This window comes from Melanerpes formicivorus, unplaced genomic scaffold (genome assembly GCF_026170545.1).
Source record: "Melanerpes formicivorus ecotype bairdi unplaced genomic scaffold, bMelFor1.0.p_v2 SCAF_7, whole genome shotgun sequence".
NCBI classification, from domain to species: Eukaryota; Metazoa; Chordata; class Aves; order Piciformes; family Picidae; genus Melanerpes; species Melanerpes formicivorus.
The window spans coordinates 17345783-17366393 of NW_027142359.1; the positions used below are offsets into that span (position 1 = coordinate 17345783).

The window sequence follows — 20611 nt, forward strand, 5'->3', positions numbered from 1 at the left end:
GTATGTTATCAAATAACAGCATTGTGTTTTCTCATATATATTCATGTAATGAAATTTAGTTATTTGGAGTGGTTTTCTCTTTAGGAAACCTTTCAGCTTTGTGTTTTTCTTTCTCCTTATTCAGTTATCCATTTCATTCACATCTTGTGGTACACCATCTCTAAGGATGATAGGCAATTGATTTTAAGAAAGTCAAACCATGCAGTTAAATATCCTATCCCACAGAATTTTGCCTTTAGGCTGGAACATCAGATAGGCCAAACAAATAACTATTTGTTTGGTCAAGAGGTAGCCAAACAAAACTGAATGAACCCAGATCTTGCAGATTGATCTAAACAAGGTAGATTTGGTTACTATTGGATGTTAAGGGAAGAAATAGCAAGCGGGAACTTCTCATTCTAATTTGGCGGGGAAAGAAAAACAGAAATCTGTTTCCATGCAGGTTGTTTTAGGTTAAATCTGTTTCTAGTCTTCCCCAAACAAAAGCACTAATCAGAAAGTATTTGGTGTTAATGTTCTGCTGATAACTTCTGTTGCTGAAGTAGTAGCAAAACATATAAAGAAACACTATAAAATTACCTATGATGTATTTTATTGTGGAATGTTTCCTGGGTTTTTGAGGCAATAGAGGCACTCAACATCAAAATCTATGCTTAGCTGAATCTGGGGATTTGATTTGCACAATGCTTGAGAGGAGAAGCTGCAGTCACAGTTGTACCTAAAACTGGTTTTGTAACTTCAGTTGGGTCTGAGCAAAGCACAATAATTCTCTGTAGAATAAAGCAGCAGATAGTTCATTTCTCTCTTTCAAATGGGCTGCTGCTTTGTTCTGTGGGGAAAGAAACGGGGGGGGGGGGGAAAAGAAAATGATCTTTGCAGATTTTCTGTGAAACAATTGATATTCTCAGCTCCTGGCTAAGAGGAATCTCATAATCCATTCTTATCACATTAAGGTCTAATTGTCTGTCTTAATAGGATATTATGGCAATAGAAAAACAAAGGAAGTAGAAATAGTTGGTGGAAAGAGAGAGTAAAATATACAGCGGAAATAAATTTAAACTTATGGTCTCCTGATCAAAAGCAAACTAGCAAAGCCTTTTAGTTATGGGAAAACGTCTCTTCTCCCTGATTTCCTGTGGGAAGGGAGAAAACAGTTTTGTTCATGGTAGCACTTTTTCTTTTCAACTAGAAATGGTTGTTTTTTTTCTTTAGGAAATTCTTGACCAGTTGTGGTACAAGGTTAATTCAAGACTCTTTTTGTTTCCTGAAACAAAGTGGGCTTGTTCAGAGTCTTGGGAACCTGAAAGCAAAATGAGGGGTTCATGTGTTACAATGCTATTTGTTTGTTCTAACTTTGGATTTGCTTTAAGTTTGAATATGCTTTTAAAACAGGAGGGTCAGTGAATTATAGGGGGCAGATGGATGACGTTTTTATCATGAAGTACAGGAAGAAGTAGGATGAAAATAAACATTAGTGACATAGCAATCCGCTTCTTCCTGTTCCTCAAACTTCTGTATTTAAGCTAGAACAGTTTCTTAGGAAAAAATAAACCAACAGTATATCTACTTTGTATTTCAGCACTTACAGTCTGAAATATGTCAGAAAAAAAGTCAGCAGGTTAATCACATTCTGAGCTTTTTCTGTTACAGCTTTTCTTCAATGAAAGGATTATAACTGGGTAGGAATTATGATTTATTAAGTTAGTTGCTACCCTTGATGATTTAATATGGGCCTGTAACCTAGAACAACTCTATTGTCACTCCTTTTTTTTTCTTTTTATATTCTATTTTCTCTGCAAAACAAAGTGGGTTTAGTTCTAGAGTTCCAAATCACATTAACAGTGAAAAGGGAGGCAGTACTATGCTTTCAGAACTTACCAAGTTTTTCATTAGACAGTAGCAAGAAAGAGTTGTGCTTTAGGAAATTCTTCAGCTTAAACAAATGCAACTGTTCTCTTTTCCCTCCAGGAGAGAGAATGCACCCAGTAGATAGCTAGAGGTCATAGATGGAGCTGGAAGAGGTCAATGTCATAGCAAAGTGTCATCCAAGTTACATAACTGGAGACAATGGGTGTGGGATGAAAAGGATTATTTGTAAAATTAAGGATCTTCCTTGTTTTGTGTAGCTGTCTAGCCCTAAAGATCATACTGCAGTGTTACAGAGTTAAAATCTGTGCTTATTAAAACTAAACTGAAATATGGTATTTTATAAAGGAGACTGTCTTGAAATTCTGTATTGGGAATTAAAAATTCTTCACGAGCCAGTTTTCTACAGTTTGGCTTTTCAGCTGCAAAGTACTTTGCTCTCCATCTCCAGCTACCTGCTTACAGACTTTTTGCTTACATCTGTATGGGTCTTGAGTGGAGGGTACCTATGGCAGGGAGTTGCAGGCTGTGCCTGCCAGACACAGACTGGTGGGTTCCTTTGGTCTGTCTCATCACTGTTGCTTGTGAACCCCTGTCCCTAATCCAGCACCTTTACAAGAAGGTGAAAATTAGTGGTGAAATGCTGTCTACCTGCTCCCAGGGAATGGTCTGGATAGTAGGTTGTAAAATAGGTTTTAAAGGCTTTGAATAGTTTATATTTAACTGTGGAATAAAGAAAACCCCAAAACATTACAATACTGTAGGAGACTTGTTTGGAGTACCTCTTAATAGTTTGATTTCCTTGTATCTGCAGAAATGTCAACTTCAGTTTAATCAAACACCATCACATATAATGATGCACTTAAGAGACAAAATATCAAATTTATTTGCGTTGTCAGTCAGAATTTGTCTTACACTGCATATAGGTTTTATACTTTTCACTTTGTTGTTGTTTAAAGCAGTTAAATAACTGCAATGACAGATTTTCAGCTCCTGAAATTGATTTTTTACTACCTAGAAAATGGTCTGCCTCTTTTGTTTTTCCATGAGAGGCAGCATTAGACAGCAATGCCACAGAGGGATTTTTTGTTTTATAACTGCTAATCTCTGTGAAAACAGCAGCTCTCTGTGAGTATCAGTAACTTGAAAGAAAAGACATGTTCAGAGCGTTGAATGTGGTGCTTCTCGCTGTAAAGCTCCTATTACACTATGCTGCCTACAGCCTCACAAAGATGATTACACAGGCTCTGTTGTGTCTCCTAACCTTTTTTGAAATCATTTGGCATGTGGGCAAGACAGAGGTCTGGTAGAAGTGATTTTTAGCTTTGGCTTTTATTATCGTTCTTTCTAAGTGTCTGTCTGAACCACTTTGTGCTCTCATTTCTTTCCCATTATTTCAGTTCCTTAGAGCAGCCCCATCTGCAGTGCAGGGTTTCAGTGTGTTACTCATGTGTTCTGTAAGAACAAGTAATTAAAAGGGGGAAAAAAAATCACCTTCTTTCTGTGCAAGGAATTCTCCGTGTTGTGCCCCAAACCACAATGAAGTAACTTCCCATGTGATTAGTTAGTACAGAGTGGAGGGAAAGACTAGCCCCAGAGGCACAAGCAGTAGCAGCTATCCATGTTCTTACAGCAGTCATCTCATTCCTCCTACCTGCTTGCCTCCTCTTTGCACGGTGCCCAGCAATATGTGCAAAGGCATGGCTTTACTAGTTGTGGACCATTTGTCCTTGCTAAGCATTTGGCTGTGCTTTTCTGCTGAACTATTGCACTACTTCGTGACTGAGAAGTTCTTGTGGCTGCCAAGGTAATCAAGACCACAGTGAAGATTGTCTAGAGATCTGCAAGAGCATCCCATCCAAACAGCTTCCAAGAAAGGAAAGTCCATGCAGGAAAAAATCCTGACACCTCTGTTGCTGTTTTGTGGTTCTCTTGTCCTGTGCAGGTGGTAGTTGTGCCTTGGGATTAAGGAGGGTTCTTTTAAATCTATCTACTCTCATGAGTACACATGACTAATGCTATTGTTTTGCACACGATTGTTATTTAAATGTCAAAGGTAGCAATTCTAGGGCAAGCAGTCATGCTGTGACTCAATCTAGGTAAGCACTGGGAGACATTAAAGAAAAGGGGAGTTGGTAGCTAACTTTAAGTCGAGCACTGTGAGGCTTTGATAGCTGTGGGGTGTGTTACTGGTCTGTATCCTTCGGCATTTCCTTGTAGCAACTACAGCCCTGGGAAGGTACCTGGGGTGAAGCTCAGGAACCGTGCTGCTAGAACGAAGCTCTTGTGGAGCTAGGAGAAATCTAACACCCCGACAAACTTGTGTTACTAATAAGAGATGAGTATTTGAAATTCATTTGTCCACTGGAAAATAGAGATGGAAGTTCTTTATGTCCATTCTCAGAGAAGCTGAGCTGTAAATTTTTGTATTTTGGCAGCTGTGCCAAGAGCAGCTACTGAGAGGAGTGCTGCAGTGAGATAAAACCCTCTCCTGTCTGGCTGCCTTCATCAAATGCTGTCTAGGTATGCAGAACTGGTAAAAGCTCCTGGGAATAGGGTGTGTGGGAGGCCAGGGGCTGTATTCCTCCTTGTGGTGGAGGAGGCACTTTCATCAGCTCCGTGCTGACCTTGGTAACAGTGACCACTGGCTTTTCCCAGAGACTAAGGTCATGGGAGTTGCTTGGGCTGGTGTGGGGAAGGAGAGGGGCTAATACATGTCTTTGACCATGTAAACAGTGGCTGATACTTGAGTTCTGCTAAAACATCTCTGTTGTGTAGGCTAGAAATAATTATCATGTTATGTGTTCATTGTCCCTTACAGTCTGTAAGGTGCAGGTCTATACTAACTGATATGTTACAAGTTAATAAATCTCATGCATCTTTATACCATCTGTTTTGATCTCCTTGTGCTCTGCTAAGCCTTTCTTCTCTGAACCAAGGGGAGCCAGACTGTGATAATGTATATCCTGCCTGCCTCCCTACTCTGTGTGCACACAAGCTGCATATTTTACTTCAGAAATGGCAAATTTGGGTCACAAGTTCAGCAGTTAAAATGATGATTTTACCACATCCTCCTTGCGCAGGAAGCTTATTTTTAAAAATGATGATAAGTTGAGTCCTCGATTTTGTCAAAACAAAAAGCAAAGCAAGCTATTTAAAGCTCCAAAGAGGTTTATAGTCTCACATCATCACTTTGCTACTTTGTCTCACAGTGCGTATGTTTAATTTAAAATGAAAGGCTTTCAACCTTCTCCTGGCCCAGAAAAAAACAGCTTCTTACACTCCCAACCTGTGATGAGAGTCAAGAAAAATATAATAATAATTTTCCTCATTATACTAAGAGAGTTATAAGAGTTTTTCCTTTATTATCTGGGTTGGATTTTTCTGAGAGAGGATTATTTCTTAATTTAAAAAGTGTGTACAGTACAATTTGGTCCAAAGAGTAAGTGACAACTGTTTATCACTGTAAAGCATCCAGGCATATTTAAAAATATTGTGGCAAATGTTCACATTGTAACTGCAAGACTTTAACTCGTGCAGTGCTACTTGAGGGAAAGGACCCAATCAATCTGGTAAGCAATGTGGATGCTCAGTAGCAAGGAGTGGGAGATATTGACTGTTGTTGTTAGATGAAAACAAATGAGAGACCTTACTCATAATGCAATAAGAGATCTGAAATGTGCTGTGCTAGGTAGGAGCATGGTGCAAAGCATGTTAAAAAAATGCTGTTTTATTTAAACACAAAATAATGGATTTCACACATTCAGACTCAAGCAGTCATTGTGACTGAATTTATTTTGTGTGATCAGTTGTTATTCCTATTATTAATACATATCAGCAACAGCACTTTATCTTTCAGGTATTTCAGTTGTCCAGACCAAGCCTTTAGTGCTTGTATCATGAAGTGACAAGTATTTGTAAATATCATGTGTCCTGAAATGAGAAGACTTTTATTTTCTTGCTGAAGTAATGCATCATTTAAGTACATGTCCTTTGAGCAAAAAGTGATGAATGGAATGATGGACAGTCTGTAACAGGCACCAACACAATGGAAGCTGGAACCTTCTGAGGATCTGTATGTTATGGTGTGATTGATATTAAATAGAATACCCTGCTTACTGATCAACAATACTGATTTTGTCTTTGTTCTCTTGTAGGAATGTTCACCCTTGCAGAAGTTGCATCGCTCAATGACATCCAGCCAACCTATCGTATCTTGAAACCATGGTGGGATGTGTTTATGGATTATCTAGCAGTCGTTATGTTAATGGTTGCCATTTTTGCTGGAACCATGCAGCTGACCAAAGACCAGGTGGTCTGCTTGCCTGTTTTGCAGTCTACTGTAAATTCAAAAGCACAACCTGGCATGTCAGGGAAGGCTGACTTTACCACTGTTGAAACAACCACTGGTCAAGGAGAAGACATGTCAATGAGAACGGTTTCCTTTGAAAGTGCATCTACGGTAACACCTAGTGTACATCTGAGCAGACCTGCCTCAGATCAGTTTCAACCCCCTGAGTCGGGCCAGCAGCTGAAGAAGGAGCAGAAAGATTCTTCAGGCCGTAAAACAAATTTGGATTTTCAGCAATACGTATTTATTAATCAGATGTGCTACCATTTGGCTCTTCCGTGGTATTCGAAGTACTTTCCCTATCTGGTTCTCATCCATACTATCATTTTAATAGTCAGTAGCAATTTTTGGTTCAAGTATCCCAAGACTTGCTCAAAAATTGAGCATTTTGTGTCTATATTAGGGAAGTGTTTTGAGTCCCCATGGACTACAAAAGCATTGTCTGAAACAGCATGTGAAGACTCGGAGGAGAACAAACAGAGGTTAACTGGTGCCCAGTCCCTGCCCAAGTACGTCTCCACTAGCAGCGATGAAGGAAGCCCAAGTGCCAACACTCCCATGATTACAAAGTCTGGCTTCAAATTTTCAGCAGACAAGCCAATGATTGAGGTTCCCAGTGTCACTATTTTAGATAAGAAAGATGGAGAGCAAGCCAAAGCGCTGTTTGAGAAAGTCCGCAAGTTCCGTGCTCACGTGGAAGACAGCGATCTGATCTACAAGCTCTATGTTGGCCAGACCATCATCAAGACTGTCAAGTTCATATTTATTCTCTGCTATACTGCAAACTTTGTCAACACTATTAGCTTTGAACACATATGCAACCCAAAAGTGGAGCACTTGATTGGCTACACACAGTTTGAATGTACGCACAACATGGCTTACATGTTGAAGAAGTTGCTTATCAGCTATATTTCCCTCATTTGTGTGTATGGTTTTATCTGTCTCTACACGCTCTTCTGGCTGTTCCGAATACCTCTGAAAGAATACTCCTTTGAAAAGGTCAGAGAAGAGAGTAGCTTCAGTGATATTCCCGACGTCAAAAATGACTTTGCGTTTCTCTTGCATATGGTAGATCAGTACGACCAGCTGTATTCTAAGCGATTCGGTGTCTTTTTGTCAGAGGTGAGTGAGAACAAGCTCCGGGAAATCAGTTTAAACCACGAATGGACTTTTGAAAAGCTGCGGCAGCACGTTTCCCGCAACGCCCAAGACAAGCAGGAGCTGCATCTCTTCATGCTGTCGGGGGTCCCCGATGCAGTGTTCGACCTGACGGACCTGGATGTTTTGAAGCTCGAGCTGATTCCTGAAGCAAAGATACCAGCAAAAATTTCTCAGATGACAAATCTTCAAGAGCTTCATCTGTGCCACTGCCCTGCGAAGGTCGAGCAGACTGCTTTCAGCTTCCTCCGGGACCACTTGAGATGCCTTCATGTGAAATTCACAGATGTTGCAGAAATTCCCGCGTGGGTGTACTTGCTCAAAAACCTCCGTGAATTGTACTTGATAGGCAACTTGAACTCTGAAAACAACAAAATGATAGGGCTTGAATCTCTCAGAGAATTGAGACACCTTAAAATTCTCTATGTGAAGAGCAATTTGACCAAAATTCCCCCAAATATCACAGATGTGGCACCGCATCTGACCAAGCTAGTCATTCTGAATGACGGCACTAAGCTCGTGGTACTCAATAGCCTTAAGAAGATGACTAATGTTGCGGAGTTGGAACTGCAGAACTGTGAACTGGAGAGAATCCCCCATGCCATCTTCAGCCTCTCTAACTTACAGGAACTGGATTTAAAGTCAAATAGCATACGCACAATTGAAGAAATCATTAGTTTCCAGCACTTAAAAAGATTGACTTGTTTAAAGCTGTGGCACAATAAAATAGTTAACATTCCTTCCTCCATTACTCACATAAGGAATTTAGAGTCTCTCTATCTCTCCAATAACAAACTCGAATCCTTACCAGCTGCAGTGTTCAGTTTACAGAAACTTAGGTGTTTAGATGTAAGCTACAACTCAATCGCGTTGATTCCGGCGGAAATAGGTTTGCTTCAAAATCTGCAGCATTTCTACATCACGGGAAATAAAATCGACACTTTGCCAAAACAGTTGTTTAAATGTGTTAAATTGAGGACTTTGTGTCTGGGACAAAACTGTATTACCTCAATCCCAGATAAAGTTAGTCAACTGTTGCAGCTGACTCATCTGGAACTGAAGGGAAACTGCTTGGAGTATCTGCCAGCCACTCTGGGGCAGTGTCAGCTTCTCAGGAAAAGCGGGCTCGTGGTGGAAGATCACCTTTTTGACACTTTGCCCTCAAAAGTTAAAGAGATGTTGAATCAAGACACAAGCATTCCTTTTGCTAATGGGATTTAGGCTGAGGTGAAACGCTTGGTAGCAGACTTCCAAATGGCAAATGCTGAGAAGCATGGCAGTTGTTGAGACCATGCATTTTAGAAAGCAAAATTCCTTGGGAGGCAGGGCTACTAGCAGAATTAGAAGAGGTGTAACCGAGTGTTCAATGTTTGCAGTGTTTTAAAAGATTCTTTCCAAAATTTTTGAAAGGATAAAGAACCTTAATAATCTCAATTATTTTTTCCTTAAATTGTTTGTAACTTGGATGCTGCCGCTTTTGAATGTTTACAAATTTGCTTGCCTGCTTAAAGTAAATGATTAAATTGACCTTTTCTTACTATGCAAGTTATTCCTTAAGGTCTGGATTTACTTTAGTGCATTATGGGGGGGGGAAACAAGGACAAATGTTGTATGTGGTATGGTTCTAACAGCACTTGGAACACATGATAACGTGTGTTGTTAGCGTTTAGCCATTCTCAGCAAATGAAACCAGTTTGGCTGTGCTCTTGAACTGCACCAGATCAACGGTTTTCCTGCATTAAGGTATGTGGTTTGCATCAGGCCCAGTGTGTTTGCCTTCATTCCTCATTCTCAAGGCCTCATGTTGTTGGATGAGATTCCTTCTGTGGTTTAGTGTGCTATTCCTTCACACCTGCAAAGACTGGTCTCACTTCTGCAGCTGGTCTTCCCTTCAGCTTCTGTAATGTCCCTCTGTCCCACACAGCAGTGGGTGGTAAAAGGGAGAATACTGGCACTTGGCTTTCTAGTTGGGGATAGTTTTGAACTGTTTTCAAGGTGACTTTGAAAGCCATTAAACACCAAGTGACTTTGCTGCTCATGTTTTGCCCCTCTTCTGAGTTTTCATCTGGTAAATCTTAAGGCATTTTATGAGTTGGTGATTGTATTATTTCACAGCCCTTGCTTAAGAACTGGTGCATCTGCTCCATTTACTGGACTAATCACAGAGACATAAGAGGTACGATTTACCCAAACAGGATTTGGCTTTATCACCTATTGCAATGTGGCTTCCACACCTGGTCTTAAACCACAGAACCACTCTGCTTCCCCCACCCCAGCCCAAGTAGTTTGATGGTTTTGAATACTTATGCACTGTTAGAGAACCCTAACTGTGTGCCAGAGAAGTTATCAAACAAATAAAGAAGAAAGCAGAGAGCAGTAAGCATGGGGGTATGGGGGGGGTGGTTGTTTGGGGTTTTTTTTTACCTTTTTTTTTTTTCCTGCTGGTATTTCTTTTTAACTGTGTTTGCATTGCCAGAACTATTAAAGAAATATAATCCATTAAATCTGCAGTATCATCAGTTGTAAATCTTGGCCATTTACATTCCATGTGTGCAGAAAAGAAGTACTATGCTGGGAGATGATTACATGATTACTCATGGTTTGAACACAATTCCCTATTGTAGTGCAGTCAGGACTGAACTAGTCTGTAGTTCAAGGGACTGTTGTTCTCACACAGAAATCCTCATGCACAGTGATTTCTACTGTAACTTCACCAGAGCTGCCCTGACTTATACCACTATTCATGATGGGATAGTTTAAGCCTAGGGGCATTGAGCAGTCGGGAACAATTCAAATACTGCTCTTCCGAATCTTGCGCATTATATTGTTAATCATTTACTGTTAGTCATGCTGGGAGGACTGTTCTCAGCTGTAGGTAGCAGTCTCTGAACACATACCTGTGTGGTAAGTTTATCAGAAGGCCAGTTTATGAACAGTGGGTTTCCCCCTTCTGTTGAGGACACGGTGTTTTCTACTTGCCAGCAGGTAGTAAACTTGGGATGTTGACAGTCCTGCAAGAGCAAATCACAGGTTTGGGAGAATACTTGCAGTTACTGATGTGTCCTCCACTGGGAAATGTAGTGCTAATCCTCAGAAAATTTTTTAAGTAGCAGTTGAGGCTGCAGTGGATTACCTTTTTTTTAAGAAACTGTTTCATGTGTTTGTTATTTGCACATAGATCACTTTACAATTGCTGGACTATTGACTCTTCAGAAGAACTGTGGAATATACTATTGATGTATGCTTTGTATTTGCTGTTGAGTGTCATTTCAACTTCCAAGAAGTTGTGTGTAGGAGGGAGGAGAAGAGTGGAGGATGACAAAGTAATTAAAGTATCTAGAAAATTAGGGGGGGTTTCATCTTTTTGTCTTAGTTTAATAGCAGAGTCACACAAAAGGCTACCATGGATTGATCCATCTTTTAAAGGCTTTTATTATTTTTTTTGGTGTTTCTGCTACTGTCCCTACTGATGTTTAAGAATAAACCCATGTCCACTTCATGTGAGTATGGTATACATAATTTAGACCACTGTTTTGACTGTTTATTAGCCAGTTGTACTTCTTTAGACAACTTCTCCAAAATAAGTATGTGTTAAAGTTAATTTCAGGCTTGTGATGCTTGCTCAGCATAAACTTGATTGTTTTTAGAAGAGCTTTCTTACAGTGGGGTGGAACTGCCCATCAGCCCCATGTCACCTCCCCCTAGTCCTTCCTTTTCTTTGTGACTGTTCATAATGTTCCTATTTCCTGTGTCAGCTGACACAGTCTTGCTTTAATTTCTTCAAAGTTCATCTCTTCTGTGTAAGGCATGTGAAATATATTTTGCATTTCTATTTGATTTAATAAATAAGTTGTTTATATCTTCCTCTAATCTTTTTTTTTTATGGGGTAAATGTGTGTTTGCATAGTGATTTTGAGTAATTTACTCTAAACTTGTTAAATCTGTAATCTCAGAGGAGGTATGAGTTGCTGCTCCTACTACATCCTATAAATATGGTTTCTAATTAGAATACAGTACCTCAGGATGGTGGTGTTTTGGTTTTTTCATATACATAATCTAAATGACCTATGACTGCTTTTGTTTGGCTGATGGAGTTTCACAGAATATATGTATGGCCCTTAAAGAAAAAAAACAGTGTGTTCATTCAAATTAAAAGAAGTAGGAGATTTCCCCTTCCACTGTAACACTATGAAGATCCTTCAGTTTCTTAATAGGCTTTTGGAAGATGCTTCCTGTGATGCAAACAGAGCTATGGATGTCCAAAGCTGGAATCAGGCCTCTGGGTGTAAGGGAGCATGCTGACATGTGCGAAATGCTCTCTGCTACTGAATAAATGGCTTTGCAGTCCTGAGTTGCCCTCTCTGGTAGCAAGCAGGGAACCTTGGACACTAAGTCATGAGCTTTTCTTTTAAATAAAAATAAAATCTTACAGAAATAGCTTGGGGTTTTTTACATTGTTTCTATGGATGGTCACAGAAATAGTGGTGTGCAGTTATGTAAAGGCAATGGGCTAGACCGTGATTCCTTTACTTAGTCAAGATAAACAATTGAGGTGCTCCTGTGTTGACTGTCATTTTGATTTATTGTGGGAGCAGATTTTAGCCTTCAGGCTTCTATGTTCTCAAGACAGGTTACTATGCAGCAACCTGACAGTCCTGGGTGGAACTCTTCTCTACAACTTGTGAACATAAAAAAAAAAAAATGATGCTTCTGTCAAGCCTGTGGGATGTGAACCTGTGAGGGTGCTAAAGATTAGAGTGAAAGCCTCGAATGTGCTGCAGCACCCCAGTGTTGATAGCAGAGCCAGAGTGCACAGTGGCAGTGGCCTGAGGGTGGCCTGTCTGGGCTGTTTTTGTCCCATGTGATGGGATCATTGCCTGTGCAACTAGCCATGAACCTAACATGGAGCACAGCACTGCTCTTCATGTCAAAGCAAGGAGGGAGGCTAAAATCTGTAATTTGAGGCTACTTTGGTTTTGGCACAACCTTTACACCTAGGAAAAAGGACATTGAAAAGATACAAGAGGGATATGGATGTGCTGGGATGTGTCCAGAGAAGGGCCATGAGGATGATCAGAGGGCTGGAGCACTTCTCCTATGAGGACAGACTGAAGGAGTTGGGGCTGTTCAGTCTGGAGAAGAGAAGGCTCTGAGGTGACCTAATTGTGGCCTTCCAGTATCTGAAGGGGGCCTACAGGAAGGCTGGGGAGGGACTTTTCAGGATCTCAGGTAATGATAGGACTAGGGGGAATGGAATGAAGCTGGAGGTGGGGAGATTCAGGCTGGATGTGAGGAGGAGGTTCTTCACCATGAAAGTGGTGAAGCCCTGGAATGGGTTGTCCAGGGAGGTGGTTGAGGCCCCATCCCTGGAGGTGTTTAAGCCCAGGCTGGATGAGGCTCTGGCCAGCCTGATCTAGTGTGGGGTGTCCCTGCCCATGGCAGGGGGGTTGGAACTAGATGATCCTTGTGGTCCCTTCCAACCCTGACTGATACTATGATATCTTGCCTGTCAGTTGGGGATTCTTTAATGGAGATAAAATACATTAATGATTTATGAAAAACACAAATGCTGTGGAAATGAGGTCATGTAGAAAGATTCAAGAGGCACAGGCAGTCTCATCATTTGCTGCATGGCAGAGCCCTATCAATGCGTTTCTAATGTGTGATTCCTCCAGAAAAAAATGAAACTGCAACCTATCAGAGCAAACTCACAGCTGGGGCTAGAATGTGTTTCAAGATGTCTTTAAGTCTGCCACCCTGCCTCATGCACCAAAAAAGGTTCTAATTCATTCTTGCCAGATGTTTGGCAAGATGTAGGAATGGGCTACACAGTGATGGGAGATTCCAGCCTCTTTAAGCAAGCTGTTTCTTTAATCATCTTCTCTCTGAAGAAACACAACTGGAACCTTTGCCAGACAGCAACTGCTGATGCACCATTTAGGCCAAGCCAAATGATTAAGAAATGTGTTCATCTCTTTGCTTGAAGAAGTACAGATTGATTTCTGCATGGACACACTGCATCCCAAACGGCTACCATTGGTTTGGGTACAGATACAGTGCAAAAAGTGGCATCCTCCAGTGAGGGCAAGGCTCTCCACAACCATGGTGCAGTGCCTCATCTTAAGCTCCTGGATAGCATCCTTACCCTTGCAAAGCCAGTGTGGTCTGTTCAGAAAGACATTTTGTGAAGGCATTTAAATAAAATGTTGCTTTAAAACCTGCAAGGCAATCCTTAAAAATTAAAAGAATTAAGACAAGTTCTATAGTGTTCTTAACCTTGGCATTAACCCCTTGTCTCCTGCTGAATTGATAAAATTGCTGTGCAAACTACTGGTTGGCATGTAGGGTTTCTCTAAATGATTGGCAATTGCGGCACTACATAAGAGCTTCTGATTCAGGCTGTCTACTTGTGCTTGTACAGTGTGTTCAGCACTTAAACCCAAAGCATCAAACATTGATGTTACAAAGCCCTGCAGGCTTATGCTGTGACGAATTACCCAGGGCAGCAAATTATTCCTCATGCTACTAAAGGGAGGGAAAGCTATGTTATTGAGTGCAGTTGTTTCTGTAGTGAAGATGAGGCTTTAGAACTAAGCTCAGAAACACATTTTCCAAACTGATTACAAACATGAACCCATTCCACGATAAAAGTCATGAGAGATACCATTTCTTGCAGAGAGATGCTGAAAATAGTTCCTGTAGTTCAGCCAGGCATGGGTGCAGAAGTGGCAGCTCTTTAATGCTCATCAACACAATACAACTCAAGTGAGGATCTTTAAAACCACATGCACTGGATTTTGGCCAGGCTGCATCTCTCTCCCCTCCCTGAAGAGAACAGCCCCTAAGCTCTTTTGCAGTTACTCCAGCCACATTGCCCCTTGATGCTGGAGGTAATGTGGGGTTATTGGTTTAATAATGACTGTTTGGGAAGAATGCCATCTTCTAAATTAACACCACAGTTGCTTGCAGGAAGTCCTTCAGCACAGAGCAGGTCTGTTCCCATAAAATGAACATGTTGTGCCCATAAACAATAAAATCTTGAGTTGGGACTTGGTTGCATAGGCCACTGGAAATAAATTCATGAACACGCTGCTGTTCTGCTAACCAGTTCTGGGTAGTTCTGATGCTTCAGGCAGTTTGTAAAAGTGGATTTTAAGACCTTTTCCCTCACACAGTCTTGCAGTGTCTCGAGCCAATGTTGCTGGGCTGGAGCACACTGGCTTGCCCTGGAGGGTGTTGCTGGAGCTGTCCTGGCAGGATTAAGGTAAGAGAAGGCCTGAGTATTGCAGCTGCTGCCAGCACCTTGTGCAGGCTTCTCTCTGGGGCGGTTGGATTTATCTTGTCTTTCCTAAAGCATGGATGGAGCGGGTCCAGAGGAGGGCCATGAAAATTATGAGGAAGTTGGAACATCTCTTCTATGAAGACAGGCTGAGGCAGCTGGGGTTCAGCCTGGGGAAGAGAAGGCTCTGGAGAGACCTAGTAATGATCTTCATGTAGTCCCCTTTCAGGTAGTGGAAGGATGGAGACAGTTTACAAAAGCCTGTAGTGATAGAACAAGAGGCAATGGTTTCAAACTAGGGAAGAGTAGACTTTGATTGGATGTTAGGAAAAAGTTCTTTACCATGAGGGTAGTGGAACACTGGAACAGGTTGCCCAGGGAGGTAGTTGTGGTCCCATCCCAGGAGAATCATAGAATACCAGGTTGGAAGGGAACTTGAGGATCATCTAGTCCAACCTTTCAGGGTAAGAGTATAGTTTAAATGGAACGGCCCAGCACCCTGTCAGGCTGGGTGTTGAAATGGATGTTCAGAGTGAGGCTTGACAAGACTCGGGTCAACCTGATCTAGTTGATGCTCCTGTTTACTGTAGAGGGGTTTGGACTATATGACCTTTGGAGGTGCCTTCCAACCCAAACCATTCTATGATTCTATAAAGCAACATCTATGGGAGATGCCATGTGAGATTGTCCTTAACTACAAAATAAAGGGAATGCTATTGCATGTGACCCAGAGCCAAACAATATGCTTGCAGGATGGTGATCATGATAGTAAGAGGAAATGCAGAATAAAGGCAAAAAAACCCCAGAATAGGTAGTCCTGAGAGGCAGTAGAGCCACCACCTCCAGCTTGAAACTTCAGAAGCTTTAGAAAGCCAGTGTAGAATCTGGAGTGAAAATTACAGCTGCTCCTGCCTAGAGCCAAGCTCAAACTTTCAGGGCACCCTAAGGCTCTGCCTCCCCGCTGATTCTTTACTTCTGTCCCCTCTATCTCAGACAAGGCCTTAGGATACCTGAGCAGCTGCTGCTTGTGCTCTGTCCCTCCCCTCCTGCTCCCAAGCAAACATCTGTGATAAGCTGGTCCCTGCATAATCGTTAACGCTTATCCGAGTGTGACCATACCCAGGCTGTCCTGTCCTGGCCGCATGCTCGGAGTGCTCTGCAGGGAAAGCCCTGGTACTATCATGAGCCAGAGTCTAATCTTGGAGCTGCAGCTTCATCTCATGAAGGGATTCTCCCTTCAGCTGGCAGGCAATACCCAAGTTGCGTAGAGCCCTCCTAGCTCCAGGTTTGCTGCATGAAAGTGCTGCATAGCAGGTGATGCATGCTGAGGCTGGAGAGGTCCTGTCTACCTCCAGCTCACACACAGCCTGAGAGAACTGCGTGCTTCCTGCAGCTCTCCAAGGAAAGGATTTTCATAACATGCTTAAGTCGTGATTTTGATGGACATCTCCACAGTTCCTGCTGTTGTATGTCCTGATGGCTTCTCCCATCTTTGTTGGAAATAAGGTTGTGCGTTTCTTACCCTGTTACTAAAGGATGCAGTGAACACCTGACAATTGTTGCAGCTCCCTCTGCTTCTTTGTTACCCTTTTTTTTTCTTCTCTGCCTCAGATTAAACCTCTTCCATCAGCACTTCTTTGTGCATTGCTTCTGTGTGTTTGTTTTGTAACTCCTGTTCCTCTCTCAGTCCTCTCAGTTTATCAAGTCCAATAAATTTAATGGTGTCTGTAATGGGATGTGTGCCCTGGGATGAAATCAGTGTAGAGCTGCTGACCCTGGGGACAAGCAGCCAGAATGAGATTCCCCAGGAGCAAGTGCTGTACTATGCATCTGAGTTGCTCAAACCTCGTGCTTGCTTCTCCTGAGCAACTGGCTCTGCAGAAAGCCAGAGCCAGCTAGCATGGTCTGACCCAGGAGAATGAGAGATGTTTCTAGACATACTTGTATTAAAAACCGAGTGTATTAGGTGTGAAGTGGCACTGTCCCTGCAAGCCAGCAGTAGTGTGGGTGAAGAATTCGCACACTTATTCCCTGGGAAAGTTCCCCAAATCTTCAAAGCTGTTTATGTCTGAGTGTATGTCCCTCTCACTGCAAGTTTCAGCCTTCACACAGAGCATGGTGTTTTCCTCAGGTCCTGGTCTTCTGAAACCACAGTGATCCAGTGCCATCTCTGCTACAGAGAGGTCAACTCCAGGAGTCCAAATAGGCATTGCATAAGAAGCCTTAGTATATCTTCTCTTTCGGTTTGGGACCGGTAAAGCTGATGGGCTGCAGTTTTGAACTAGAATTGTACCGAGAGACCTTAATTAAGTGTTTTTTCTGAAGTAATTAAAAGACTGCAAAATGATTGTGTAGACAGCAGTGCTGCACCACAGTTTGAAACCTGCTTTTCTTCTCCCTGCCAAGCAGCCAAGCTACTCTTGGCTATCTCTTCCCCAGCAAAAGAGAGGAAGGTACACTCCCAATTGGGGTGTTGCTGCAGGAGTCACCCCACTGAAAAATTACACGCACAGTGCCAGGTAAATGCAGCTTAAGAGGAAGGTATTCCAGGTTACCATCCCACCTAGACAAGTTCCTTGTGCCTGTGGGGCTTTGTTTATCTTTGTGCTTTCATTGATCAGCCTTAGCAACATGTTTAACTCTGAATATATTAGTTTAATTAAATGCTTTAAACATTCATTATGGGGCTGCTAATTGCTGACTCCCTCAGAGCAGCTCAGCAGCAGACAGTGTGAAACACGGGTGAACAGCCTTGGTGGGACTCAGAGGGTCCCAAAATGTGTGTTTTAGCTTTACAATCTGCTGCTTTCTCCCCACCAGACTGAGAAAGGGTTGGTTTTGAGGAGACCTCAGATCCAGCATTGCTGCAGTTTTGTTAGGCTGTAATCAGTGCTCCTTGAAAGCCTGAAGGGTTGCTGCTATTATTAGTAAAATGTTGGCAGTGCTATTAGCTCTGTGGAAGGCTTGAGTTCGAAGGAGTTTAAAGGTTGAACAGACAAACACAGACTGGACTTAGGCACTTGGTTATAAAACTATGTCAGTCTTCTGCAACGTGAAAAAAGGTGTGCAGATGCTGGCTCACTTGTAATAGTGCTGGCCACTGCACTTCCAGTTCTTAGCAGCTACTGGGCCTCTGTGTGAATTACTGCTCTTTGCTGTATAAGAGTGGAGCAGGCTGGGGCAACTGGGACAGATTCTCTGTGCTGGCATGTTCAGCAGGGCTGGGCAGGTTTACAAGGACTTGGCATAAAAATGCCCTGAAGCCCAAGGCCATTGGCCCTCAGCAGCCCCACTGCCTCCAGGGCTGGCTCTGTTCCTGTCAATAGCTGTGAATTAAAGATCTTGGAAAAGAAAAACAACCCTAAATACTTGTTTGGTACAAAAGTATTTTGGTGTGGTGCTGTTTTTGAGGTTTGTAGCTGAGAAACTCCTTGCTACAGGATATTAGGGATGCTATGAGTTTTCACAGTCTCAAGAGAATATGAAGGAAGTTCATGGGAGAGAGCTCCAAGGAGGGTTAGTGAATACATGGAAACCACCTCTGCCACGGCATGGCCCTGGCTTTTGCCCTAATTTTCCTATTATCTGCAACACCTCTTTTGGCTGCTGTCAGAATGAGCAGCTCTCAGACATAGTACTTTGGTGGAGAGTAAATGGCTGCTGTGCAATTCTCCTTCCTGCCCTTGAGATGCACCTCACCTATGGTATATGCTCAGTCCCCAGAGCATGGCAGTGTGACTGCTAATCGTGGCAATGGTTTCAGTTCCTCCATCATGACAGCTTTATTGTGGCCTGCTTGGGATAGCTTTCTGTGGTAGAAAAACTAATTTTCCTCTACATCTCTGCTTGACTTTTGTCTGTCTTCCATAGCACATAGTCACTTGGCTTTTTCTAGACCTGCCTGTGGTGGTGTTTGGAGATGGATGGAACATCTCCTTGAAAAGAAGAGATATTAGTCCTTGTGTAAAGCTACAGCTTTTGACAGATACTTCTCTGGTTGTGTCACAAATAGGCCCAGACTGCAGTGTGTACCCCATCTGCTGAGGGGTGGCAGCAGCCTCTCTCTTTTCTGCCTCCTGCAAAGTGCCACATCATTTGCTAGTTCCTGAGCAGTCTGAGCTTGTACAGCCCTTCAGAGGCTAGCTACAGGCTGGGTTCCTGTACAGAAGACAAGAAAGGAGTTTCAGGCACTGCTGGCAGAAGTTACTTGAGTCCCACACCTGCTTGCACAGGGCCTTGAGGCACTGCCTTTGTCCTCCCTGACTTGTGCCAAAGATACCCAGAGGAGAGGGAGGCACAAATGGCTGGTGTTTGGCTTTTGCTGATTTTGTGTCTCCAGTGCACTGTGCACAAAATGACCCAGGTGGGGCTCCCCCACCTCACCTACGTGATGGGGTTCCTGCTGCATTTTGGAGCAGCATGAACGAAGCATTTTGGAGCTCTTTGAAGCTGACTTTCAAATGCAAAGGTATTTCCAGCCTTGCACGGTAGTAGTCTCCTGAAGTAGTTGTCACATTTGGAGATGCAACTCGTTTACTTTTATGAGTTCTTCCACAAAGGCAGAAGCTAAGTGGCTGTCAAGGGCCAGGATGGTGGAAATTTGTTTCTAGTGTTGTGAAGCTGAAGTCAGGCATAGCTGGTGCACTTAACGTGGTGATTGTAAGGAATTTGGAATTGGTCTGAACACATCACAAAAAGCAAACAAATCCTGCAGTTCAGTGTGCTGACTGTGTGCAGGGCTGTTCTGCCTTTTCATCTCTCAACATCCAGAACTCTCTCATATAAAGGGTAGGGTTAAATGAACTGCAGTGAAATCATCCTCTAAAAAACCTGGGGTGCTACTCAGAGCTTGATCACTAACTGGGGTAAAGGTGCACTCCTTCTGCCCTGACCACTCTTAGTAGACTTCTTTCTGTTCCCAGCCATCACATTCAAAACGATTCAAAGCTTGCTTTTTTTCCAGATACCTCTTTTGAAAACTACACACTCAAGCCATTGTGCATGGCAGCTTTGATTTCAACCTAAAAAAAGTTTGACAACAATCTCTGCAGTCTCTATTTTCTCTTCTCTGTGGCTTGAGTTTTATTTGGGTTGTGAGTGTGGTGTGGGTTTTGGGTTTTGTTTGTTTGTTTGATTGTTTTTTCTGGCAGAAATTTCTTTGTCACAGTCAGGCTGACAGTGGCCTACAACATTTTTGCTGGATTAAAAGACATGTGGTATTTGGAGTGGTCTTTTGTATGTTTCTGAATCCTAATTATTTCCCTGTAAGAAACTACAGGCTGTCCTGGAGCTACTGAAGTGAATCATTTGGGTGGATGCTGCTTTCTTCTTTTTTTGCTGCCAATTTGAAACAGTAAAAAGTCTGGCTAAATCCTTCCTCCCTAATAAAATCTGGTGCAAAACTTGCACTTGTTCAAAGGAATTGTACTGCAGCAGCACCCTAACAGTATGTAGGGGCACTTCTCTTCCTGAAAGGATTTTATTGTACCTTTATGTTGGCTTTAACAGAAAAAGGCACCCTCTAAAATTTATAGAGCAGAGACCTCAGTCATTTTGGAGATGCTGCTGTCCTTCATTAACTGATTTGCTGGTTTACTGAAACCACATACTTGTGGGGAACATTTCTGTGCCAGACCTTCTCAATGGGCTGCTTGTGCAGGTAAATGTTCAGTGCTGTAAGGGTTGCACAATCCAGCCCTTCAGCTTCTGTAAGAATATCCTTTTACAAACTCTAAGATCAGAGAAGTAACTTCAATAGTCTGTCTTTGGTGCAATTCTTTTAAGCAATGAAGGACTGTGTGTATGGGATGTTTACTGGACAAATACCAGGATTTCAAGCTCCTGCAGGTGAAACTACCTTTATTGATTTTTACTGTTCAAAGCATGCCAAGAGCAAATACAAATACAATACAGAATGTGGATCTTCAAATTATATTCCGGGATAAATATTTACAAGG

General features: G+C 42.4%; 1 protein-coding gene across 3 annotated transcripts in view; it reads left to right on the plus strand.

Moving 5' to 3' along the window:
- The window catches only part of LRRC8D (leucine rich repeat containing 8 VRAC subunit D), a 51187-nt gene extending 39953 nt beyond the window's left edge, over window positions 1-11234 (plus strand). For 2 of the 3 annotated variants that reach the window (XM_068141219.1, XM_068141220.1), the window contains exon 3: window positions 6024-11234. In XM_068141219.1, the coding sequence (XP_067997320.1) occupies window positions 6026-8596 (2571 nt within the window). In that variant the 5' untranslated portion in view covers window positions 6024-6025 and the 3' untranslated portion in view covers window positions 8597-11234. Of the gene's footprint in view, window positions 1-4368; window positions 4390-6023 lie in introns of those variants that run through there. The other variant, XM_068141221.1, reaches the window with a different exon arrangement.
- The last annotated feature ends 9377 nt before the right edge of the window (window positions 11235-20611 follow it).